The following is a 26611-nucleotide window of genomic DNA, read 5'->3' on the forward strand; positions in this document are numbered from 1 at the left end:
ACGTGCCTTATACACTTTCGTACATTTCTCTGCCTTCCTCTGCAAAACAACACCGTGAAATGACCAAATTCAAAGTTTTATGGAAAACGTGAACGCATGTCTTGATGATTAATTTTCTTTTCTCTTTCTGAACTTTTAAACCGCCTGCACGAAGTTAGCTCCTATAGTCCGGCCACATTACACAACATCATGAGTTTTTTTCAGAAAACACTAATGTAACTTTTAAGTTCCGCTTTCGTTGGTGTCGTCGTCGTCTCTGCTGAGGTCCCTATTTTCTCTTCTACACCGTATCGTTTCCCTGGCAACATTAAGGGTGCAGTCTGACCTGTGTCTAAACGAATTAATATTCACTTTAGTTGATGAACTACGTGAATCAACGAACTTAAGTGTTTTTTTTACTGAATTTATCTACTGAATCTTTTCCTTTTTTTTATTTTACCTACTAAAGCTTTTCTAGCTACTAAACTTTTCTTTTTTCATCTACTAAATTATTTTCTTTTATGTCATCTGCCAAATCTTTTCTTTAAATTCTATCCACTTAATCTTTTCTTTAATGTTATCTACTAAATCGTTTCTTTTAATGTTATCTACTAAATCTTTCCTTTTTATGTTATCTACCAAATCTTTTCTTTTGATGTTCTTTACTAATTTTTTCCTTTTAATGTTATCTTCCAAATCTTTTCTTTTAATGTTATCTATTAAATCTTTTCTTTTCATGTTATCTACTAAATCTTTCCTAGTTACTAAATCTTTTCTTTTCATGTTATCTACAAAATCTTTTCTTTAAATGTTGTCTACTAAATCTTTCCTTTTTATGTTATCTACTAAATCTTTCCTTTTAAAGTTATCTATACCAAATCTTTTCTTTTAATGTTATGTACTAAATCTTTCCTTTTTATGTTATCTACTAAATCTTTCCTTTTAAAGTTATCTATACCAAATCTTTTCTTTAAATGTTGTCTACTAAATCTTTCCTTTTTATGTTATCTACTAAATCTTTCCTTTTAAAGTTATCTATACCAAATCTTTTCTTTTAATGTTATCTATTAAATCTTTTCTTTTTATGTTATCTACTAAATCTTTCCTAGCTACTAAATCTTTTCTTTTAAAGTTATCTACCAAATCTTTTCTTTTAATGTTATCTACTAAATCTTTCCTAGCTACTAAATCTTTTCTTTTAAAGTTATCTACCAAATCTTTTCTTTTAATGTTATCTACTAAATCTTTTTTTCATGTTATCTACTAAATCTTTTCTTTTTATGTGATCTACTTAATCTTTTCTCTTAATGTTATCTACTAAATCTTTCGTTTTTATGTTATCTACCAAATCTTTTCTTTTAATGTTATCTACTAAATCTTTTGTTTTTATGTTATCTAATAAATCCTTTCTTTTATGTAATCTACCAATTCTTTTTTATTTTATGTTATCTACTAAATATTTTCTTTTTATATTATCTACTATATCTCGTAGCTACTAAATCTTTTCTTTTTATGTTATCTACTAAATCGTTCTTGTTATGAGCCATTTTTCAGGCGATTTACTCTGATGGAAGGTAGCATCCCATAACTCACTAATTAGCATGCCACAGAGAAGGTATATTTATTATCCCCTTAATGTTTGCTTTTCCCTTTGTTATTTATTGGGATTCGCTACTATTAAAGTCATTCATCCTGTTGGATCATAGCTTAATTTTTGTCTACTCATGAACTAATGGATCAGTAATCATAACTGTACTAGTTAGGAATAATTATGATTCACTTAATTGATTATTGAAATTATTTCACTTGGACTTCACTCACTGACTCGTAATTCAGAACAGCAGCAGTTAATAGGTATCTATGTCTCTCGGATAGATTTTTTTTGTAACAGCGTTGGCAATGTAATCTAGACCCCGCTCTTTCTACGTACTTAAATCATACAATTATTTCAGAGTGGAGTGACGCCTGGATCACGTTTTACACTTCTACCCTATAAATTATATTTAAAAACTGAAGGCTGCGTTTCTTTTTGCGCAAGTGAATAGAAAAGAACATAAAAAGTAAAAGAAAACAAAATAAAATTAACGAACAAACAAAAAACAAGCACAATCACCACCACAGCAAAACATTTACAATGTTGATTGCGTATCATTTGCTCAAAGTTTAGTATCGTATGATTTTGGTGGTTTGGCGGTGTGGATAGTGACGACGGTCACATCAGTGTGGGATTCGACGTTGCCGGGCCGTTCTTGGTCCTCTTTCCTTGAAGGATTCTCAGTTGATTCTTCCTCTTCTTCGAGGGTGAAGTTGACCACGCCACTGTCTTTTATGGCGGTTGTCATGGACGGCATGTCAATTCTACCTGTCTGAAGTTGTTGCTTAAGAACGTTAGTCCCAGCCAATCCTCGAATTTCGCCCTGAAGTTCATTCAAAGGTAACAACAGGGCGAGGCAACAAGATAGGGACCATTTTGGATTTTTGCGCCATTCTTTGATGTAACGATAAATGTAGATAATGTACTGGACTGAAAAGACAAAATAAACTAAATTACTTAAATTGTAATACGACAGTTAAAGAATCTTTTTCTAGGATTGAGAAATTAAAAATTCGAAACCTTTGAACCTGCCTCATAGGGTATTCATTGCTTTTACTTATAGACCTTTTCCATAAATGGCAGCCGATAAATTATTAATTTATTTTCATGGAAATTAGCCTTAATAGGCTCGCTAGCAAAGGCAAAATTCAGTTGAATTTTTACTTTAAAATGAAGTTAGTAAGGCCTATTAACATATTTGAAAACAATAATAACTCGGCCACCATTAATGAAAAAGCTCTACGCAATACTCGTCGGTTTGCTTCTCTTTTTTTCCCCGTATTCGTTATTTCGACATTAATGAAATACGGAAATTCCCCAATAGGCCTTTTGCAACAGTTGATCACGTTACCTACTTCTCTTAAACACAATGATTTACCTATCTTTAGCAAATAATTTTATCAAAACTGAAAAGAGCGTAAAAAAAAAAATAACCTGGCATGCGAATTGTCAGGCTTATATCTTTGAAAGAGAAATTTTTATGGACGTTCAAAAATAGAAGGATTTGTGTGAGAAAAAGCCAGCTTGCCATCCAGTCACGCTTTAGTGCTTTTTCATACAAATCCTTGTAAATTTTCCAATTTTTAAACTGGCACAAAATCTTTCGCTTTCATTTTGTTGGTCTGAAAATGTATATTCCGGCTAAGTTTGTCACCCTCTTTCTTTCTGTACGATTAACTACGTAAAACGTGACTGAATAGTAGGCCGTTCTCGGTTCCATACAAGGCCTTACATTTTTTCCAACATTTAAATCGTCCTGAAATCTCAGCCTTAAAGGTTATTGGTCTGAAAATTGGTGTTCTAGCTAACAAAAATATGCTTTTTGTATTTCTGTAGTTCATATAGCTGCAGCTATTGGCAAGTTTGCCAATTTTTGGTCACGTGATCAACTGTTGCAAAAGGCCTATTCCTCAGAGACAGCCCAGGGAAACTTGTGTTACCTTTTGAAAACACAGTAACTGAGGATTGGCCAAAATTTAAACTGTCCGCTGAGAAGTGGCAAAGTTTATTTTTTTAGCTGATAGCTATGAAACGTTTATCAAATGTTACCTGTTTGAGATGCCTAACCTTTGTTTGAGTACTAGTATGGCCATTGTAGATTTTTATTGGGAACAACTACCCAGTTACAGTGTAGTTGATACCTTGATGGCTTGTAGCTCTTCAGTTTTGTCTAGAGGTCTTGTGATCGTTAGAAGAGATTGGAATCACTTGAAAGTTATTTAGAAATGTTCGGATGATACCCGGCGCTGTCCGATCAGCTAATGAGAAATGGCTTAACAGAATGCCGTCTTTGCCCACATATCGTTTGTTTCAAAGAAGAGATAGTATCCATCCGTAAGGATAAGAAAGAGAAATTGTATTTGCCGTATCTATAATCAGGCACGCGAAATGCGAAGGACTGGACTGAGCAGACTTGACGTGGCTTACTTCAGTTTTCTGGTGTGAAAGAAGGCCTTGAATCAAACTTAAGAAGAACGCTAGGAGGAGATGTTTTGTGATTTTTTTAGCACAATAAATACAATTGAGATACTTTTGAGTCAGAAATAAAGTTTGTCATTAGAGTTGTCTGATTCTAAATCTGGCCGAACTACCCTACTTTAAAATCTCAGGATTTGGAAAGTGGGCAAAAATACGTATTTGCAGGTACGTAAGAGCACGAACCTCTGTCAGGTAGAAATTTGGCAAATGACAAGATTTTGAAATTTTGCCTTATTTGAAACTTTCTAAAGTAAAGCAAATATTTGAATGTAGGTTGTACGGCTAGATTTGTAGAAATTTAGCGAGAAAAAATGGTTTTCGCAATCTACGGTAGGAAAGCCATTGCGCATGGTTGTTTCAGGGAAAACCCGGGTTGCAGCGTGCACGTGCGCTCCAACTGGTGAGCGCATTCTACCTTTGTGTTCAGGGATTTTCGGCAGCTATGCAAAGGCTTCAAGGCTGTTAAGGACCAGCAACCATTAGACAACACGTTTTTTTAGTTTTCAAGCCCAAACATAATTTAGCTATTGAACACACCTCTGAAACCTACTCAAAATACAGGAAAAATGGTTTTTCACAGAGCCGCCATTTTGTTTTTTTTGCTTGCGTGGTCGCAAGCTCGCATCGCTTCGCATGCGTGGGATGCTTTCGTGTTGGGAGAGCGCGCATATTCCGCTCACGTAGTGCAACACCTGTAGTAAGCCGCCAAAAAGGATCTCAGTCAACCACGGCTTTGATGTTGTTTGACGGTCTAAATTCAGTTGTCATCAGCGTGCGAAAAAGATTAACAGTAGAAATTCCATTATTATGGTATTTGTGTTCTCAGCCCTCAATACATGACACGATGCAGATATTTATGGAATATTTTATATTATTCAATATCTGTATGGATATCGAATACTTAAAACCATGTTTTGGGGGAATGGGTCGAGTGATGGCGGAGTAAGGAGCTCGCTACCGACCGTCCGCCCTCAAAGCTGTTTTTGAAGCAACACATGGCTGAAACTCTATCCAACTACATACGAAAACGCAGAAACAGATCTTCTGCAAGTTCTAATGACGAACCTTCTGCTTCACCTGATTCAAAAAAAGCTTAAAGAAGTGGAAGACACGTGCAACCGAGATCCCGAAGCGAAAGACGAAACTATGGAGGCCTTCGACAAAATAGAGGCTATTGCAGAACAACTGAAGTCTATTCTCGCTAGGCTGAGCACACTGGATACTATTGAATGCTCCGTTAAAAATATTGAGACCAACTTAGCGAATTTGAAAGTCAGGACTGCGAAACTGGAAGATTTTCAAGCAACTGCTAAGAAAGATATCGCCGAACTCCAGAAATCATGCAGCTTCAACGGTGACAAATGCAAAGAATACAAGGAAGATTTATCGAAAAAGCTTGACGAGCAGAATAAAAGAATTACTTCAATGCTGGAGAGAGAAAGGCTGCTGCGCGACCAAATAAACGACCTCATATCAAAGAATCTGTACCTCGAATCTTACTCCAGGCGCGAGAACATTAAATTCTTTAACATTCGAGAAGAACGCGAAGAAGACACCGAAGAAATCCTTAGAAAGTTCATGGAAAAAGAACTTGGTTTTCGAAACGCCCACACTGTCGAAATCCAACGGGTACACCGTCTTAGCCGAAGAAATAATGATACAGATGCGCGACCTATCATTGCCAGGTTCCTTCATTTCAAAGATGTAGAAGAAATATTCGCCTTGGGACGGCGCCTTGAGGGGAGCAACTTCCAGATGTTCCGCGATCTTCCTCGGGAAATCATCAAGCGCAGAAAGGATCAGATGGCAATATTTAAGGAGGCACGACGAAATGGCATGAGAGCTTCTTTTAACAGAAGCCAGCCGGATAAGCTGTATATGAATGGTGACTTCTGGCCTTGCGGAAAACCACTGGATGCCACAGAATGATGAGTAACTGTGTTATTCTTTAGTTATCTCTAAAATTAATTATTCTTTTTTTTTGAGGCGGGTGGTCTAGCTGCCCAACCAGTTTTAGTGCCCGCTTGCCACTTACAACTCAAACCGATGAAGGGATTTTATGCACTTTCTATATATTTTTTTTCTGTTTTTGTTTTTCCACTTCTTCTACTTTAATTAGTTGTTTGTTTATCTGTTTAAGCTTAACTTTACACGCTCTATATGTTTTTGTCATAGTCTTCGTTTTTTGTTTTGATGTTATTCCTTTGGTAATTATTTGCTTGATGTAACTGGAACATGCCAATGTTTTTTGTAATATTGTTGGTTTTTAAAAATAAATAGTACAGTTGCAAAAAAAAAAAAACAACAACAACAACAACAACAACAACAACAACAAAAAAACATGTTTTACTGGGTATCCTAATTTTTGACGGCCATAGACCACAAGAAGAAATGGCATCAAGGGGTTCGCCCAAATACAACGTTCGGTTAAATAAATCGCATGACCGAATTCGTACAGGATAAGACAATAACATTTTACATCCTTTTACACAACAAGCCATGACGCCATAAAATAAAACCTTTAAATAGGTTTTATTTGGGGTGTCTTGAAAATCTGGAACATGGAACAGTTCCCCATAGTCTCTCCTGGCAACCGACCGCTGGCCAAAGAGCCCGAGGACTCTAAGTACGAGATTGGCGGGTGACAAGAACGAAAGCTCTATGCTTGATTTTAGGGCACGTCCCAGAGCTACCGTGAGAGGAGCAACATTTTGGAATACTTCAATGATCAAATTAAAGTTCTCCATTGAGCGAAGCTGGATTAAGTCGTTGAGGAGCGCAAAAAGCAAGCCGAATTACGGTATGACAAACATGGATTCGCTCTTAGAGGAAATGGTCGGAAACAATTGGAAATGTGTGGTCCACTGATTGATTCGTACTTGAAGGAGATCGGAAAAGCCATAGGTTCGAGGCTACAGCAGATCAAAAGACACCAGCTTACCCAACCCAGTTATTCCTTTCGTTCCTTGGCCTGTGTTCCGCCATGTTCGTACTCTGGCTAGGGGATACTCGGGAGACACAACAGCCTTAGATCCCCTCCCAGTTAGATTTTCATGCAGAGAAAGAGTTATAATTTATGCAAATTAAAATGACAAACGAACAATAAGGATATTGGCCTGGAACAACGTCAGACGAATATATCTACATAAATTATTATTACGGATGCCATTTTCGAGACTAACCACATCACATGACCAGAACAGCGTCGCGGAGGAAAGTTGCCCAGCAACGGGCCATCGTGTCTACACACGGGTATCAAAGAAGATGTTCCAATGATGAATTAATCCATCAAATAAAACCACTGGTAAATTAAAAGTGTGTTGATGGTGAATTAAATCCAGAAGGTGTTGTATAAGGCAAGATGCAGCAGAATTTCATTCCATCGTGTAAAAATTAAACAAATAAATAAATAAATAAATAAACAAAAACAAAAAACCCCTTGAATTTTTATAAAAGAGAGAACGATAGATTTCCCTGTCGTGGAGTGCAAAGCATACTGGGTGACTATGTTGTCAATATCTTGTCGGCATGATAACTGCAATCCACTTGATAAAACTACTGTTATACCAGATTGTAAGCTGATACATCTTAGGAAAAGTCACCAAGTTTGGTGGTGTTTGCTTTCGTATTTTAAACGTCACGAGCTAAATCTAGATCAGTCTCCCCACCCTCTCTTTCCAGGCTGAATTAGATAAAAGATGACTTGCAAAAAGGCACTTACCAATCAGAAGAAGGATCACTGAGGCATTTGCTCCAACCACCAGTAACTCGAACATGATTTTATCCACGGAATGATCCACAGATGAAGGGATGTTTTCGCTGGGAATCTTACTCACGGCTCCTATTCCCAAGTTGACGAAAGTAACCACTAAAGATGTTAGCATTAACCTGTTCTCGAACGGATCTACCACTGGTTTTTTGACGGCAAAGGCAATTGCATAGATACCTGACATGATGGAAGCGATTCCTGCATAGGACCTGCTCTCACTGCCGATTAGGATTAAACCAGATGTCAGGATAACCTTGCGCACTGTATCAACAAGTTCCCAGTACCATGCAGAAGGCCTGTAGTTTTCAAACAGGAATCGTAATCCCGTAAGCAATTCAGCCCTTTTTGCTTCATTGTCGTCGTCGCAACTTTCACCGGCACCTTCGTCGTCGTTTCGGATAGTTTGCAGCGACCTTCGTTGACTCAAGAGGAGAGTGAGGAATGAAGCTGCTGGCAGGAAAAGCACGTAACCGACGGCAACGTATCCGACGATGACTAAACGATTGTATCTTGAACTATCACAGTTTATGCCAAAGTCCGCCTTTAAATATCTGGTACAATCATCCTTTTCATCGTCACTGCAAAGCGTGCGACAAGCGAGAGGCAGTACGGCTGCTGTTTTCGAACACGTGCTGAGGTAGGTAACATAAAGGATGAAAAAAGCGTTTCTGTAGATGAACTCTTTTGTCTGAGACATTTTTAGGGCTTTCTGTTGGTCATCCAAGGTGGAACGCAATCTGAGGTATAACTTTCTGATTCCGTAAACACAGATCGACAGGATGATAACTAAAGCGTTTAGCGTGAGTATGGAAAAAAGATCCCCAAATGCATCAATTTTCAATTCTGGAAAGAGACAGTGAACAGGCGCAATCTGGAACACGTTTAAGTGCAAAGCCTGGGAATATGTTCCGATGAGGGCAAGAGAGTCGGGCCATTCAATGTATGCAAATGCTTCAAGCAGTCCAAACGTTACTTGGTAAAAACCAATAACGATTTTGAGCCGCCCAAGAACAATGTCTACTGAAGAACGTCCGAAATTCTTTTTGCTTTTCTTTTTGCTTGACCATACCAGGATAGCGATTATTATGAGAATGACTACAGCTGAGATAGAAAGTTGCCCGATCATCCATTTTTTTGTTGGGCACAGTTCGCAGCTTTTAAATTGCTTGTAGTAGCCATCACTGCAAACTTCACACAACGGACCTTTGTATCCAGTGCTGCAGTTAGAATCTATACCTCCAGTACAAGATTCTTGGCGAGGACATCTATGAGGTTTTGGTACAGCGTGTGGGTACTTAGTTAAAGACCGATTGGGTAGCGAGCCATTAACGTGTGCATTAACTTCAGCGGTAACATTAAGGACATTGCTTGTGAATTTTCTATAGAGATGTTTGTGTGTCTCATTTTCCCAGTACCACCAGAAACCAGACTTTAAAGTTGCGAAGTCATCAGCGCATTCTAAACCATCAGCACCACATGGTTTGCATTCCCCAAACAGATCTGTCCGATAAAACGACTGCAGGCATTTGCAAGCTCGAAATCCAGCAAAAGAGCTAGAATCAGTTCCTGTTAACGAAAAATAAAGTATAGTTTTTAATCTCCTTATCTATGCATGTATAGCTTTTTGCTTCTATGTCTGTTTGTGATTTTGAGGTCGCTCATAACGGTTTGCAGCTTTTCTCTTCAGTTATAATTTGATCGATAAGTACTGCTATTCTTTATCAGTAAATGGTGCAAACATAGTCATAATTGTTCGACTTAATAAGCAACAATAACAAAAATATAGCCGTTAAAAACATCCCTTGTTTCAGCTTAGGTTAGCATAACACAAAAACGAGCTTTATGATCCCAACGTTTTACTATGGAATTCTAATCAGCATGCCAATACGCACCTTCTTGCAAACTCACTAAAAAAAGATGTTATAGGAGGGGTTTAGGAGCCACCTTGAATTTTCAAAAATATTAGGTGAATTATTTAGCGCAGTATAAATTAATATTTCTTATTTTTCGGTTGGCTCGGTTTCCTTTGTTCTTTTCGGTTGAATATATGCAATAGCCCCTGTCAATTACTAACTATCTGAAAAGCTGGGTGCGGCTTTGGTTAAAAAGGGGAGGGCGGGGTTGAAAACAATAACTGATAACAACGGACGAGGGGGAAATATATATCTCCCCCCTCCCTCGTCATATACCGCTCGACTTATTCCCCTTATTCAGTGTTCTCAAAAATTTCAACGAGTGCTTAATCGTTTACTATTAAAGAAAAAAGGAAGAACATAACTTTTACTACTACTACTACTACTACTACTACTACTACTACTACTACTACTACTACTACTACTACTACTACTACTACTACTACTACTACTACTACTACTACTACTACTACTACTACTACTACTACTACTACTACTACTACTACTACTAGTAATTTAATAACAGGCCACTCATTCCATACTCGTACTGTGCCACTGTTAGCTTTCTTTACATTTGCAGGATTACGGTCACTAATCCGCTCAGCAAAGACAGTGTAGGAAGTTTTTGGTTAAAAAGACTTCATCTTCACAACCGCCTATCGTTGTTTCCACACGGAACGATAGCTGACTGCACACTATTTCCAAAATTTAACAACAGCCGCTCAACCACGTGTAGTGTACTGAATGCAGTGTTTACCACGTATACCAGCAGACAAAAGCAATTGTTTATACATATTTTTGTGTGAATAATCCAAAGTTCAAAAAACAGTTGAGAAAAACATCTTCAGAGCCGAAATCTCACTGCCTACAACTGTCATCAAAAAGTGTTGTGTATTAGACTTCGACCTGTTATAAAATAAGCATTTAACTATTTAAGGTCTTTGTTTCTATTAAGGAAACCTCACCAACAGAAAAAATAAGCATGTTATTGACCTGTCCCTCGGGGATTTGTGATATATTTCCCTCGTGGCGTGCCCTCGGGCGCAAGGGGAATACATCAGATATCCCCTCGTTCCAGGCCAATAACCCTTACATAACTAGTGTACTCATATGCACTACTTTGTTGTTTCCAGTTTGTTTGTTTTTTTTTAATTTGTTGTTGTTGAAAGTTGCCCATGCTTGCAAATCGTTTCAATCTTTACCCGTAAGGACAATTGTTCGTTTGTTTAGCGGAAAAAAACGAAAGAAAAGGAAGCGCCAACGTTTGAGTCTCTTGGCCAGGGATGAGTAAACTCTGCAGCGACACGTTTGGTTTTTCATCCATGCGTCGGGACAAGTGAAAGAAGGGACAATGCCCCAAAACCTCTCCAGGGCTTGGAATCTTAGACTGGGTTAGGTTACTACATGCCTTGTGTTTCACTGTAGATGTTTAATTCCTTTAAACACTCTCGATATTTTAGCAAGATAATGGTATTACCTTGAGGACAGGCTTTGCAATCGCTAGCGCTCTTCCCAGGCGCATCGTTCTCAGACACAAAAGTTCCGTTAGGGCATGGTAAACAACTTTCACTGACAAAGGCTTCAGTGTCCGAATAATGACCTCCTAAAATGTTAAACAAAAAATATTCAAAGCTTAAAAGCCTTAACCATGCTTTCTAGGGTAAGCAGGGAAATAGTAGGAGTGTCACACAAGTGGTACGCGATAAACGAGCAGCTCACCATAGTTATTGAGCTTCCATGACATTTTTGTATAATCAATCAAGGCAATTTAAAGGACTCTGTTACGCCGCAAAATGTAATACTAACGCAAAATGTAAGAACGTTTCTGGCGCACAATGTAATAACGCAAAATGTAATAACTCACGAATGACGTGAATGGTATTTTGAAATCAGTATCATGATTCAGTGTACGTTCACCTATGCATAAATTGAATAACAGATGTACAGGTTTTATTCTCGACTCTTAAAAGTTTCAGATCGGAGGATTGGTGTTTTCTTACGGTATCTACTTATGGTGGCGTTTAAAAATGTGACTTTTTGGTGCTACGCTTATTCAAAAGAAGAGTTCTTAAATTTTGCGTTGAAAACTTTATTACATTTTGCGTTAATATTGCATTTTGCAGGGACTCTCGACATGGTCACAATTTCTATCGTATATTATACACGTTCGTGTGGCACTCGAAAAATAGGCGCCGCCCTCCAAAAAGCGCCTCAGCCCTCAATAACAACGCGGTCACTTATTCGAAGCACATGAACATTAACTCTATGGTGATAGATTACGAAGGGGTTTCATCCTCATATAACTACAGTCAAACCTCTTAAAAACGGACACCGCGGGAACATGAATTAGTGTCCGTATCATAGAGGTGCCAATTTTAGAGAAGTAGGCCTTAGATGGATTTCGGTCTCTCAGAGACCAAGTGAACTGTCCGTAAAAGAGAGGTGTCCGTAAAGAGAGGTTTCGCTGTGCCCGAGTCCGATCTACAGAGTTTTTTAACTGAGTCTCTTTATGTCTATTATGCATTTACGTTTCCAAAAGTGACTGTTTTAAAGGAGCGTAGCACCTAAAAGTCACATTGTTAAGCGCCACAATAAGTAGATACGGAAAGAAAACACCAGTCCCCCGATCTGAAACTTTTAAGAGTGGAGAATAAAACCTGTACTCCTGTTATTCAATTTATGCATAGGTGAATATACACTGAATCATGATACTGATTTCGAAATACTATACACGTCATTCGTGAGTTATTACATTTTGCGTTATTACATTATGCGTCAGAAAAGTTCTTACATTTTGCGTTGAATACTTTATTACAGTTTGCGTCGATGTTATTACAATTTTGCGGCGTAAAAGACCTTTTTATTTTTCTTAATATTTGACTTTAATGCATTGAGAAGTAAATTCACTTCAATGTGTAACGAACAAAAATAACGCTTGCGCGCGTTAAGTTTTGTCCTCTAGATAACATGCTGGAGTCAAGAATGTGATTTGTGAAGCACACTAGATAAATTAAAGGGGCAGCTTCATGGGAGTTATCATGATTTCGGGCAAAAATTCACTAAATTTAAACTTTAAACACTGTCTTAAAGTTAATTTCTAAATCGCTAATTAAAAAAAAATTGACGCAAAGGTTGAACTAAAATATAGTACAACCGATTTTTAACGTGTTACGACAGCGAAAATTATTGGAAAAGGTTGGCCTCACGTTTTCAAATTTGAACCCATCTTTATTTTGGTCGTCTTCCAGATGATAGTTTCTTGGCATTCTACTATTCTTTTAATTTAATTTTGGTCGTTATATCTTGGCTGCTATCGACGGAATAGCGTTTTTTTTTTATTTTCAGTGTGTTGATAATTATAGCGTGATACTGTCCCTTTAAGACGAAGTTTTTCCAGGACAGCATTCATTATTTTGCAGATTCAATTTCAATAAAAATTGAGCATCACTGGAAGAAGCTTTCATTAACGTTATGATAGAACTGTACATTTTAAAACATCTTTTTTGGTTTAAAAAAATACATCCATCCAATGAATCATATTTAACACATGCAAGGTATGCCTTTAGTAAAGAACAGGAAACCTTAATCCTTTGTGGTTTTATATCAGGTTGTCAGTGTACTAAGTATGAATTTGACATTCCAAAAGGCACAATGCTTTTAATTTTCTGTGTTTGGCGGCAAACTATGATACCCTATGGAGCATGATTCTATGATCAAATCATCTCTGTAAATAATCCACTATTTTGTTTTTATCAAGTGCGGACATGAAAATTCTAACTTTCATTCTGGAAGCGCTCGCATTGTCTCGGTTTCTTATTCCATCCAAAAATACAAACGAATGTTCCCTTCCTTTTCATGGAGATAAGTGAAAATGCTTTTTTTGGGGGGAAATTGAGAGTATTTAGAAAGTACAGTAAACACTCCCTGTCCTGAAAATAAAACCATTTCCTTGGGATGGTAGGGTTTACAGTAAAGTTACAACTGGCATCTCAAACTTGTATGTCTGGAACAAAAAAATGTTTCCCTTGTTTGTTGGAGATAGCGGAAGTCTACTCTATAGTCAATTTTTACTCGATAGGCAATTTGTTATCGGTTACTTGTAGAACCCATGTCATGACCTCAATCGGTCACGTTCTCCTATCTGATTGGTCCATCCAAATGGCCTTCTCTAAGTATCAAATTTTGAAGCCTAAGCTATAAAGATATAAATCTTAACAATTCTTCGAATGCATTTTCCTGGATCGCTTTGAATAAACATTTCACTCCGTCAAGGTTAGTTGTTATGAACATATATCTTTTGTGTTCTGCAATCTTGATAAAGTGGACTTTAATTCTATTTATCTCTTTATTTATTTATTTATTTATTTATTTGTTTATTTATTTATTTATTTGTTTATTTATTTATTTATTTGTTTATTTTTATTCTGAGTAGTTAGGTCGAATTGTGCCAAGGAAGTGACCTTGAAAATCCATGCTGTTAAACAGAGTTGTTGTTGTTGTTTTAATTTTTATCACTTTTCCGGGGAATCGATGCCCCATTTGCCTTCCGAGCTAAGTGAAAATGTTTTAAACCATACGTAATAAGACAATGTGTCACATTCCCGACCCCTCTTCCAAAATTCCTACTTTTTTCCTGTAAACCGTATGTCCACCTTGCCTAGATCAGTATCCTATGATCAGGTTGTTCTGCTGAGCGCCTTTATGGCACATGCCATAACCCGGACACAGAGTATTCCAGGGAGTGGGCAAACATTTAATGTCGGAATACTCATGAACAACCAGCGAAAGATGCCACATTTAAATAGTCAAAACAGCAGCGTATATCGAACAAATGAATGAATGAATGAATGAATGAATGAATGAATGAATGAATGAATGAATGAATGAAAGATTCATGAATCAGCATTTTTGATTTTAAATTAATCAATTGTTTAAAGACGAGAATTAGCGATAAGGAAATCCGACGTTTAGAAGCCACTTTGTCCGACATTACCAATAAATATGCAAGGGAAGCGTAATATACATGACGACAAAAAGTCGCCGAAACGTTCATTTCCTAATCGCTAATTTTTATTATAAATGTTTGTCAAAGTCTTCAGTTATAATAAATCAGTTGTTTGCCAGCTTTAATGCAGTGGTGGTCATTTATGATAAGCTCTTTTTAGGAAACAACTTTGTTAAAAGACTTAACAGTGATTTTAAAAAGATCTTCTATACAAGATAGACACTTGAAGAGACTCACCTGCTGGGCACTCCCGGCAGGTACGAATGCCCAACTTTAAAAACGTGCCGGATGGGCATGGAAGGAGTCTGTATTCTCCTAGTGATGTATTTCCAAACCCGGCAGCCACAAAAGCCTGTTTCATGCTCTTCTTAGCTGTTGTAATAACCACTTGAGAAAGGTTGATATCTTCTGATTCGCCTTCCCCCAGTCCACTTCAAACAAATCACAACAAAAGGAAACAAATAATTGAATATTTAGCTGAAATCGATCAAGCTAAGAATTGTTCAATAATATATTCAGAAAATAATCAGTTTAACACTTACAGCTGGACTTTGCAGCGCACTTTTCCATTTGCACGGGTGAATTTCATGGTACCTATTTTCCCATTTTTCACAGTTCTGCAAAAGGTACATACATAGCTATTTGCTTTTCAACGGGTTCATTAAATCACAAAATTGAACTGAAAAAAAAAACATTACGTCATTTACCCGAGCTTATTTATTTTATTATTATTATTATTATTATTATTATTATTATTATTATTTTTTTTTTTTTTTTTTTTTTTTACATTCTCTGCTCAGAATTAAGGGGTTGGGGGTAGGGGGCTCGTATAGACTATCAAGGCTATGACATTAGCACTTGAGAGAAAGATGGTACGTCAAAGATGTTCTCTTTGATAAGTAAATAAAAATAAAATAAATAATTAGGAATTTCTGTGGACTCCACGGAGTGGCTCTTCTCTCCACTGTTTCCAGGTCGAATTGGAATTTGGAAGTGTTGAGTGACAGGGTACTGGAAACATATTTGCTTTAGGTTTCTCAAAACAGGAAGATTCCTTTTTCTGCAAAAAATAATACGTGCCATAATTTAGTTGACACTGCGAGATGAAAATAAGTGAAAACTGAACTGTCATAGCGAATTGTTTCCAGGTAAATTTATTTAAAAAGTTATAAAAGTTCAAAAACTCCTCTAGAAAACACGGTGTCATACTGGAATATCTATTAATTAAGAGTATCACTATTTACTATTTGATAACAAAAAAAAAACTACCGTTTAAACGCGGAGCAGGATTTTTGATACTCACATTTCAGTAGCCAGATTAGCTGCCCCAATGAGAGATGTAGAGTTTACTAATTCCAACTCCGTCCTTATCATGTATCTAACGACAAGAAAACGATATTGTGTTGTTTTACTTGTTATCAAATGTTATTTAATATCTTTCACAACAGTAACGGGGTGATGACAAACCTTATAATTCGACATCCTTTGAAACTTTGTTTTTATAACTGATCTTGGGCAAATAATTAAATTTATCAAAAGCTTTCAAGTTGACACCTAATCATTCGAGCATTCTAATGCATTCTTTAGAAAACGAGACAAAGAGTTATTGTTTCTAACTTGTGTGTGTAAATAAAAGTAGACAATTTGCGGGAGTGAGTCAGGGTAGCTCTCTCGAGAAAAAAAGCGAGACGCTCAAGCTTACCACTAGTCAGTCGAATGGCGACGAAACCCCTTTTGAGAAAATTATAATCAACGGCAAATATTTGAAATGTGGCTTACCTTTTTTTCATTTTCCCTTCACTTTGTTTTGGGTCATCCATTTACACATTTGTGTACCTTTATAGCCTAATTTTTATGTGGTAGATTTTTTTTTTTTTGTAAAACAAATTCCTTCCGCCGAATTCACGAACTGTTGGGATACTTTACCTTATTCAGCACTTTAAACGAATTTTTGTTTTCCTTTCAAGACTAAAACGATTAATTTTCCATATCCCAAAGGTCTTTTCCGATGAAAAACACAACCTTTTTTATTACAATGTAAGCCGAACCTCTGGAGCGATAAAGTCTTTCTACTGTCGAAAAGGACCGTTGGGCGCCCCGGACAAGTAGGATTAGTGGGTAAAATTTAGTAATGACTGATTGCCTCATTTTCTTTGGACCATGAGCAGAGATATCTAAGAAACTTGCATATATACAGTTAACACAGAAAACCCAGGCACAGTATTTAAACGTCAGGTTGTCTTCGGTCTTGTTGGTGATTTAGAAGGAATTTGTTGCTGTTTAAAGCCGGCAGTTTCGTTTCGTTTTTACCTTTAAATACAGAAAAATGAGGAATGCTAGAGAATCGCTTCCTTCTTCTCTCAGAAATTGCTCTCGCATCAAAATTCTCATCCACTTCTTCGACAAGCGCCAAAACTTAACCATAACATTCACCTTTCATGTTGATCACACTGCGATCTTACATAAGGAAAATTGGAAGAAAATTCAGTTGCCGGTGATTTTCGCCTACGTTCGGCCTTTTTGACGGAAACCACCTTGGGAGGCTGCACGAGTTTAAATTACATGAGGTTCTTTTATTGGCCAATTCAAGCTGACTCTCACGCGCCAACAACGGAAAGTGCACAAGAGGGAAGAGCTTTCTTTCTTTCAATAGTAATTACGCGCCCAGAACTATTGGGAACATGTTTTCATTGTGGACAATGTTAGCGGAATTAACGACCTTCCAACATATACTCACATAGAAAGAACATCTTGTGGCACAACGAATGCACGAGGTCCAATGGCTTGTATAGGATTATCTGACAGTAATCTGCCGAAAAAAAAAAACTTTTGTTGCACATGTGCGAATCTAGCTTAATTATCGAACAAGAGGCTACCAAGTACCCGAAACATTGTAAAAACACTTTAAGAATAACACCTAAGTGAGATCTATGATTGATATTTGCTAGAAACACACTAGGGTTGATTTTGTCATTTACGGGTTTTTTTTTTTAGTAATATTATAAATAATTTTCAATGCAAGGTACAAAAATTCACAGCATTTATATTTATGCTGTGAACCATAATTTACAAACATTAATGCAGTTTCAAAGTTTCTAGGTTACAAGCTATGCGTTTTCTTTCCCAGTATTTGTCAGTTAATGATTAAACTCTCACAAATTGACATTATTTACAAAAAAAAAAAACAATAACAACAACAACTTAGAAAATAAAACAAAACACAAAAACACTTAAAAAAAAGCATATTAAATAAATATTGAAAGGTAGTAACTATTTCTAATTCAATACTCACTTTAAGGCGAAAAAGTGTGAGAAAACTGTCAAAAAGGAGTTCTATATTGTAAAAGGCTGCTTCAGAAACCCACTTGCAATCAGAAAATGATAATGTTAGAGATCGCACACACATTGTTCATGCTATTCCGACCCTATAGACACTTTCCAAAATCTCCAACCATTCACTGCGTTTAGTGTGGACGGTGAATACTGGTACTACGTAAACTGCCACAAAAACATACGCTAACGGAATAACAGCACGGGTAAATTGTCCTTGCAGACAGTAAAAACTCTGCAACCTTCAATAGATCTAGTACAGGAAGTAATGAGAAGTTTTATGGATTTCCCTCTTTATGAAAAAAGGACAATTACAGAGGTTATCTACGTAAACAACATGGCTCGCGTCCTCTTGTTGTCAGTTGTCGTTTAAATCAACAGTCCACTTAGGCCCAATTTAGTTTCTCTCGTTTATGTCAATAGGTTATCGTGGGCCATCCAGAAAATAGCACGGCTCGTAAATTTAATTGCCAGGATATTCAGGCAACAATTGTTCGAAGAGCAGTCGAGAGAAACTATGACTGCCGTTTAGTACTGAAACAGCGAAGAAAGGGAATCGTTAGCCAGGTCAAACTTTTTCCAAACCTAGCTGGAAGCAGTTCAAGTATATTTCTTTAGTTTTTCCTTTACCGCATTCGGGGAAAAAAAACCAGAGGGGCTTCTCGAATAGCTTAGTCAAAAGAAAACAATGACGCGACCGCCATTTTGTTGTCCAAAAACATCTCATGACCACTTGACATTAAATAACCAACTGGATAGCCGCTTTCATATATGAACGCCGGAATAGCATGAACAATAGTGGGCAAACATTCGTTAATTTTTTGGGCCCCTCCCGTCGCGCGTGATTCGCACCTCTCGCTTGCCTCCGCTCAAGGAAAAAATGCAAAATAATGACGGCTGTTCGTCAGGCTAATTCATGAGTAGGTAGGGTTTCCATATAATTTTGTTTTGTATTTTCTAATTGTTTCAATAGTTCGAGGCAAAATGATGGAGATTGTTAGCCTGTAATGCGTCAAACTGTTAGTTACAGTTTATATCAAAAGTTAGTACCCCATGCTTCTCCAGGGCTGCTTCTGGGATGACTTTCTAGGATGCTTCGTTTACTGATTACGTGCGCGGTATCCAAGAGACTTTTAAGGTTTTATTCATGATATTAAAGTCCGTCAACTTAAGTCCTTGTTTTTTTTTTCTCGCCTATAATTGTTGACGTTTTAATTTCAGTGAGTTTTTCATCCCAGAAGAAATTGAAAATTATTCTTGGTTTTCATATGACGTCATAAAAAACTGAAATTCATAACTAAACACAATTTTGGGTTTTTATCTTCATCACATATAAGAAAATCTTAATTGCCATCGGCTTGCAGTTTGAATTATAGATTTTTGCGCAGTGCGTGACAGAAGGATTGCTGCTCTAAACATGTCACGTAAATGAAAACATCGATTCGCCTCGTGTTTTTTTTAGGTCTGATCAGCTAACATGTAATAGAAGCGTTAATGTCAATGTGTGAAAGTTCAGCAGAGAGAAGAAAGGCTTTGAAATAGCCAAGGTAAACTCCAGATGTTTTTGCTGGTTTCCGGCCGCCATGTTGGTGCCCATCAGACGGGGCACCAACATGGCGTCCCATACTAAACTCTGTAATTTTCCGTGGTACATTTTCTCGAATAACTCGTTTAGGAGATATCGCACAGCCCTGTGGCTTTCACACGTTGTTTATGTATCACTCTTCTACAACATATCAATTTCTTGCCTTCATCTATTGAATGGTTGAGGATTTTATTTTTTTACTTGCGTGACGATGTGTGGGGTGAAAACCACCTATAGAATTCATTTCTGTATTTAGTTGCTCAGAGATAACAAGTATAGACGCATTGTAAATTAACCCTATGTAGACTGGTTTTTTTTCTTTGTCTTCTGGGACGGGGGGGGGGGGGGGGGGTGGATACTTCACAAGTGTAAAAGCTATGACAGTGAGAGGTCCCCAACGCAAAATGATGTCGTCATATCACATGGCAATCATGTCGTAATGATAAAATGGCGGCCATTTTAGATCCGCCACCATGGAGTTTTGAATTTTCCCAAACCTTCAGCGCCGAAATTGAAAGAAAGGTAAACAAAAAATAAAGAAACACTAATATGCCTTAAAAAAAAAAACATGAAATTTTACGGGAAGAAAAACGATTTTTCTTCATTTTCAAAAGGGATTTTCTATTTCTGAAAATAAAAATGCCTGTCAAAAATTGGTGGCATTAGTAACCTCGAAAACAACGAACACTAAAAGACTACATCACGTTTTTCTCAGACAAATTAATTGAAAACGTCCTGAAGTTCTAGGGCGTTTGTTCAAATATTCAGAAAGTATTTCAGGTTCAAAGTCGCCGCGGGGAGAGTCCGCATCCCGCCCTCTCATTCCCCGGTCTTCTACATAGGGTTAAGTTTGAAAGTTCTAACGATTTATCGCGACCCTGGGGGATCTTGTTATTGCGCTGAGGCGACGTTGTTTTGCGATAATGTCGTTTCGAAATGAAGGTTTCTGATTGGCTCAAAAACTGTCATGTAAGCGTGGCAGCAGGCACTTAAATGGGTTCGGTGCGCACAGATCAAAATTTTACTTCCGTAAATGAACATGCGACGTTTACAAGCTTGTGACACTAATCAAGGAACACTAATAATATTTGTTTTGTGGTGAACATGTGCCATATAAAGCGGATACAACTTTTTTCTTTAAAGGTAAGCGATAAAGAGTGATTATAAATTCGGTAAAGAGAAATTTACAGTAAGGCTTAAAAGAATTTTTCGTGAGTGTGAAAACGGCCAAAGTAAATAACAATGAGCTTAAATTCCAATAAATTATGGCATTTTCAAAGCAAAAGGATATGATTTATTTGAACTGCTCCGCTTTTCAGACGCTTTGAAATGTTTTCGCTTTGTTCAAAAGTTTTTGTTTAAATTAGTACCGTCGCCAATATATGCGAAGTTTTCACCTTCGCGTCTCTCCAGAAAATACCTTCTTAAGCCTTTTTTGTAGGCTGTCAACGTTGCAGGCTCATATTCTTCGCCGAAGGTTTTTTTTTCTGGTGTCTCCTATCTCTAGAAAAAAGTGCTTCAAGAGCTCTGTTGCATCGTCTTTCATGGTTCTGGTCTGTCAATTTGATCTTCTTGTCGTAGCTAGCGCAAGCGCCGAATGGCAGACTCGGTAATTTTTACAGTATTTTTCACCGCTTGGTTTATTTCAAATGTTTAAATCTCTACGGCATCTAAGCTAGGATAATAATGCTCCTTTTTCGTTTTTGGGTACTAGAATGGTTGCTCTTTTTATTCCTGCTTCTGGTTGTGAGGTTTATTCATCACTGTTTTCATGATGTTGGTTATCTCGCAGCGGTAACAAATTTTCAACAAACTTGCTTTGAAAATGTTTAAACCTACTAGCTGGTCTATTTCGTCAATGGTGGTACTTTATGGACTGTAAATTTGTACATTTTCTTTTCCTTTTTTTTTTTTGTCGTAAAAATGAAAGCCAAGAATTCAAATAACCCGCCCAGAGAAAAAATGTCGCGTACAGATATTACAATGGCTACAGTTTGACTGAAGTAAGAATTTCTCTTTCAATCAGCGCACGATTTGTACTTTATCCTTTTATTCTCTCCAACAAAATGTTTGTATCGCGATAAAACCCTAAACACGGAATATATTTTCTCCCAACTAGCCGTCACTATAAAGCTGTAATGTCGTGTCAAAATCGAATTTAGGTTATATTAGTGAGGTTTATTTTTTTTATAAAGCCTAAGGTTTCTTCTCAACCAACTGTTAGAAGTCTTTTCTAAGTTCAGAATTTCGTCTACTGAAAGCTAAGCTCTAGATTTTGAATCAAACCTCTCGGTTCTCGAGGCCAGCGAAAACCAAATGAAGTGGTCGAAGCCGCATTTCTTTTGGTTTCATCTTTGTTTGTTTGTTTATTTTTGTTTTTCATCTTTCTTAATTTCTTTTATCGTGTTAATGCCAGGTCAAAAATTTAAGTTATTCAGGGTGTAAATATGGAAATTTCGATTTCTTTCGTTACACCACAGGTCACAGGTTACCATGCAAGCGTGATTTAAGAGTTTGTATGGAGTTAAAATTAAATCGAAATTTAGACAACAACTTTCTCTAAAAACACACAAAAAATATACTTAAGTCTGAAAAAGCTTACCCGGTGTGTTTTGCTGCGTTTTCAATGCCTCTCAGTGCTTCCAAACGTTGTCCACGTGCATCACTCTATTGTGCTAATAGAAAGGTAGGAAACTACAAGTCAAATTTAAATAAAATTTGGCCCGTCATTTAAGGAGAGCACTTCGAAAACCTCGCTAAAATGTGCTTGAAACTTAAGCTCTCGCTTACCTGCCTCACCATAAGGCAAGAGGGATGATGTGCGGTCCCTCCTGGGTAGCTCATTTACGGAGGAGTTCATTTTTTGAGACACAGGCCTTCGTTGAAAACAAAGTTTATTTCAAATCGGGTGCCATTTTTGCCGCCGACCGAGCCGTGTCCCTGGAATGTTGGAACAAGACAGAGTTTGTTCCAACATTCCAGGGACACAGCTCGGTCAGCGGCAAAAATGGCACCCGATTTGAAATAAACTTTGTTTTCAACGAAGGCCTGTGTCTCAAAAAATGAACTCCTCCGTAAATGAGCTACCCAGGAGGGACCGCACATCATCCCTCTTGCCTTATGGTGAGGCAGGTAAGCGAGAGCTTAAGTTTCAAGCACATTTTAGCGAGGTTTTCGAAGTGATCTCCTTAAATGACGGGCCAAATTTTATTCAAATTCGACTTGTAGTTTCCTACCTTTCATTAACATAATAGAGTGATGCACGTGGACCAGCTGCTGAGAGATAAACCGCTCAAAACAGTGTTCGGAAGCACTGAAGAGCATTGAGAACACAGCAAAACACACCGGGTAACGTTTTCCAGACTTAAGTATTTTTTTGTGGGTTTTTAGGGAAAATTGTTGTCTAAATTTCGATTTAATTTTAACTCAATACAAACTCTTAAATCACGCTTGCATGGTAACCTGTGCCACATACGCTTTGGGACCTGTGGTTACACGTGTAAACTTGAAAGCCGTTCCTACCTATTTTATTCCTGAATAGTTCTGCCATGTAGTTTACGTTGCACGAGTTGAAATAAAAAGGCAAGTAGTCGAAGATACGTGAATTTCTATTTCTAGTCAAGTGGTTTTAGCTGGCATTGCTATAGTAGCTGATTAAAACACCTGGTGAAAGGTTTACTACAGCTATCCTTGAAATGTTCAAATTGCTAACCCTTTCTAAATATACTCACAAATATTTAAGTCTTGTGAGGTTAACAAAAGCTTCCTCTGGTATTAAGCGGATGCTGTTATTTTGAAGAATCCTATTGAGAACAAAAAGCAATAAATAAATAAGTAAATAAATAAATAAATAAATAAATAAATAAATAAGTAAATAAATAAATAAATAAACAAATAAATAAATAAATAAACAAATAAATAAATAAATAAATAAATATGTAAATGAATGAATGAATGCACGAACGAACCAATGAATCAATGAATAAAAAACTGTTAAAATTGTGCAGCGCTACAGTTTTTGTTACAAATTCAGTTGTAGCTATTTGCCGACAATTATTGTTGTAACTCGATTTTTTTCATTCTCAATTGCTCAACATTATATTTTGCAAACGAGCGTTCAGTTTCTCGAAAACCATGCCCGTACATGGTGTTTAATTTTTCTGTTCAGTCAATCGATCATTCAAACAATAAATCAGTCAGTAAACTGACTGATTTAAATCAATCAGTGATGTTCAAGCACATATAGTCAACGACGAAGGAGGATTGGAGAATAAGTTCAGAGTTTCGATTCCATGTTATTGACTAAAAAGTACCGTACCTAGACACATCCATACTTCAACTATGAAAACAATGGACATGCTATACCTCAATCCTAATAAAAACATGACAGACCATAGGATGCTACTCACAAATATTGCAGAGACTGTTGATTCCAGAAAAGACTAGCGGTAATGTTCACGAGTTTATTATCTGCCAAGTTACTGGAAAAATACAAACAAACAAAAACAAGACAACACAAGGGACTTTTTATAAGGTTTATAAACATTTTCCAACAATTTGCAATAACCAATAATAAAAAAAAAAATCATAAGCCATTGTGTTCGGGCACGTTCCCTCTATGGCTAGACATGAATCCTTTGCATGAATGTTGCCCCATTTGCCACATGACTGCTGGGTTCATTCCTTGGAAGGTGTGTTCCAAGAATTCCTTTCGCACTGTTGCCCTTTGATTATGCCATGAAGTACTCCACTACTTGACTTCATTGATTTCAGTTGTGCTATCGACAGTTCATTGGTTCTTGCAATTTCAATAGCTTTGTCGAGAGATATTGGGGCGGAGCGCCACCACGTTAATTTTATAATGTACTTGAAGTCGCTGAAAATAGTGTCGCGACGTTAAAATTGATATTGAATTAACCCAAGATTTTACAGCTGCAAATTTCGCCGCGATAATAACTATGCTGATTTTTTTTTAAGTTTGTGTGCTTTTATAAAACAAGATTTAATTTATTACACAAGTTCTAAATCACTCTAACTTTGGATATCAGGGCCGTACATAGCGCGGGGGCAGAGGGGGCAGCTGCCCCCGCCAGGAAAACTCAATTTGTTTCTAACATCACACTGATCACAAGAAAATCGACTAATTGACTGAAAAATTATTCCTTCAATGTGAATTCCAAATAATTATTTTGGAAAATCTGTTGAGGCAAAAGCCAGTACCGGTTTTGTTATGAAAATAATGATTTTGTCAGTTTGGGCTGCCTATTGTTTAGAACTTTCTGGCGCGTGTTTAAGCCTTTTTAGATCTAGCTTATACAAGTATTTTTGTTTTTCAGAGATAAATTGGTTTTAAAAGCCTGCGCTGCTCGCAAGTATTTGTAGCGGGTTTGGATTTAACCATCATATGTTCATCATCCGACAGGTCATTTGCGCCTAATGATTTTTGAGTTTCCTCTTTTGAATTCTCTTCGTTTTGAATATGACCTCTTATTCCGTGTGTTCAACGACGGTGTTTTTATGCCACATAGGGCATTTCAGCTGTGTTTGGCTTGGCTCTTTTAAGTGCCTGATAGTTTTAACTGCCTTTCTTGTTGAGATTTGGCAATATTAGGACAGAAATTAATCATTGCTTGTATCATGCAATGAGCTTCATTCTTTAATTGTTGCAATGCCGTGCCCGGCTAGTGTTTGTCACAAGGAGTTGTGTTTCTTGGCACGGCTATTTGGTTTTTTGGGTCTCCAGTAATCGTTGTAGCGTGTTATAGAGCTATGCAACGTGTCACAGTAATACTGAAAAGGCTTGAATTGCATTTAAACATAGTTAGTAGAGGAGACTGTTTATGAAAGTCGGCAAAAATCAAGAGCAAAAACAACGGTGCTGCAATTTAGGTTGAAAGCTCCCTGACAGTGCACAACCTTTTGTTCTTTGGTCGCACATTCAGACTGAATAAATTAATGGTACTTTTCTATTTGTCAGTTTTTTCAACTTAATTGAAGTGCTATTGAGCGTTGTCACCTTTGTGCACCTTCAAGGGCAAAAAAGGCCAACAAAAACCTAAAACAAAGGAAGAATGATGGGCTTCATAACCATTGCCCTTTATTAACTATGATTTAAATAACGACTGTGTTTTTGCAAACGCTTCGCTCCATTGATATAGTGCATTTGAATTGTGGAAGCTCAGTGTTTTTTCTCCCTTTGTTTACAGCAGTGCATCGACTGTTTTTTAAAATTAGAGACAATATTTGCTTCAAGCTAAACAAGACGTTACCTCCATAAAAAGTCATGACAATTTAAAACAAAAAGCATCGATGTGTTTTTTTTTTTCTCTAAACAACTTAGAGGCAGCTTTCTCAATCTGTGTAGGAGTGAAAACAAACTTAATGACCAACTAGAAACCCTGTCTTCATACGGTAGACCCCTGTGAGGGGTGTGCGGAGTTTGCCCCCACAGACACAAAAAATCCTAGGTACGGCCCTGGATATTATAAGGTTGGTGACTTCTATTTTCCCTGCATTTACGTTAAAACCGTTTATGCCTAGCAGATGATTGTACTGTTTGTTTAAAAAAAAAAACAACAGGGAGTCAGATCCCGAAACGTTTGTTAGCCACCACTTGTTTTCTCACGAAAAGACCTATGAGCTTGAACTTCAGAAATTCCGAACTGATAACATAATTTCCTTACAGATCTGTTGTGGGTGCAATTTCTGACTTGTTACAACAATTTTCCCTTTGTTGCGTGTTTGAATTAGGAGGAGTATATGTGGTATACGTCTTCCTGTGGTATCTCATCTAAGTTCAGCTGTAAGTTTTTTATAGTCGTAATTATGTACTACATCTATGCGTAATTTTTTTTTATTTGCAGAGGTAAATTTACATTTCTCTTTTTGCCGTTGTTGCATATGAATAGCGTCTTTGTTATTCTTTGATTGAAAGTCCCTTTAGCACGTCTTTTACAGA

The 26611-nt window shown here is 37.1% G+C and overlaps 3 protein-coding genes across 3 annotated transcripts in view; 1 reads left to right on the top strand and 2 right to left on the bottom strand.

The window, feature by feature from the left end:
* Positions 1-468: 468 nt before the first annotated feature.
* LOC146475625 (uncharacterized) lies at positions 469-16112 on the bottom strand. The gene is made up of 6 exons (XM_085116054.1): positions 16042-16112; positions 14976-15169; positions 11598-11650; positions 11211-11336; positions 7773-9426; positions 469-2503 (listed from the first exon to the last, which is right to left on the bottom strand). Exons 1-6 carry the CDS (start codon positions 16110-16112, stop codon positions 2136-2138), a joined length of 2466 nt encoding a protein of 821 aa, XP_084972180.1. The 3' UTR covers positions 469-2135.
* LOC146475626 (uncharacterized) lies at positions 5144-5980 on the top strand. Its single transcript, XM_085116005.1, has one exon. The coding sequence runs from the start codon at positions 5198-5200 to the stop codon at positions 5978-5980; it is 783 nt and encodes a 260-aa protein (XP_084972131.1). The 5' UTR covers positions 5144-5197.
* The window catches only part of LOC146475627 (uncharacterized), a 140937-nt gene continuing 129140 nt past the window's right edge, over positions 14815-26611 (bottom strand). Inside the window, exons 8-13 of the mRNA XM_085116025.1 lie at positions 24063-24134; positions 23385-23456; positions 17476-17547; positions 16042-16116; positions 15281-15355; positions 14815-15169 (exon numbers count right to left, since the gene is read on the bottom strand). Coding sequence (XP_084972151.1) covers positions 14932-15169; positions 15281-15355; positions 16042-16116; positions 17476-17547; positions 23385-23456; positions 24063-24134 — 604 coding nt within the window. The 3' untranslated portion in view covers positions 14815-14931. The remainder of the gene's footprint in view (positions 15170-15280; positions 15356-16041; positions 16117-17475; positions 17548-23384; positions 23457-24062; positions 24135-26611) is intronic.

This window comes from Pavona decussata, unplaced genomic scaffold (assembly GCF_977016875.1).
Source record: "Pavona decussata unplaced genomic scaffold, jaPavDecu1.1 SCAFFOLD_84, whole genome shotgun sequence".
In the NCBI taxonomy this organism is placed as follows: domain Eukaryota; kingdom Metazoa; phylum Cnidaria; class Anthozoa; order Scleractinia; family Agariciidae; genus Pavona; species Pavona decussata.

Excerpts from the sequence above, each read along its gene's own strand:
- LOC146475625 (XM_085116054.1), bottom strand. The coding sequence starts at position 16,112 with ATGATAAGGACGGAGTTGGAATTAGTAAACTCTACATCTCTCATTGGG. Across the intron at positions 15,170-16,041 it reads GCTAATCTGGCTACTGAAAT|TGGACTGGGGGAAGGCGAAT; the intron begins GTGAGTATCAAA and ends ATTTGTTTGAAG. Across the intron at positions 11,651-14,975 it reads CTGCCGGGAGTGCCCAGCAG|GTGAACGTACACTGAATCAT; the intron begins GTGAGTCTCTTC and ends ATTTATGCATAG.
- LOC146475626 (XM_085116005.1), top strand. The coding sequence starts at position 5,198 with ATGGAGGCCTTCGACAAAATAGAGGCTATTGCAGAACAACTGAAGTCT.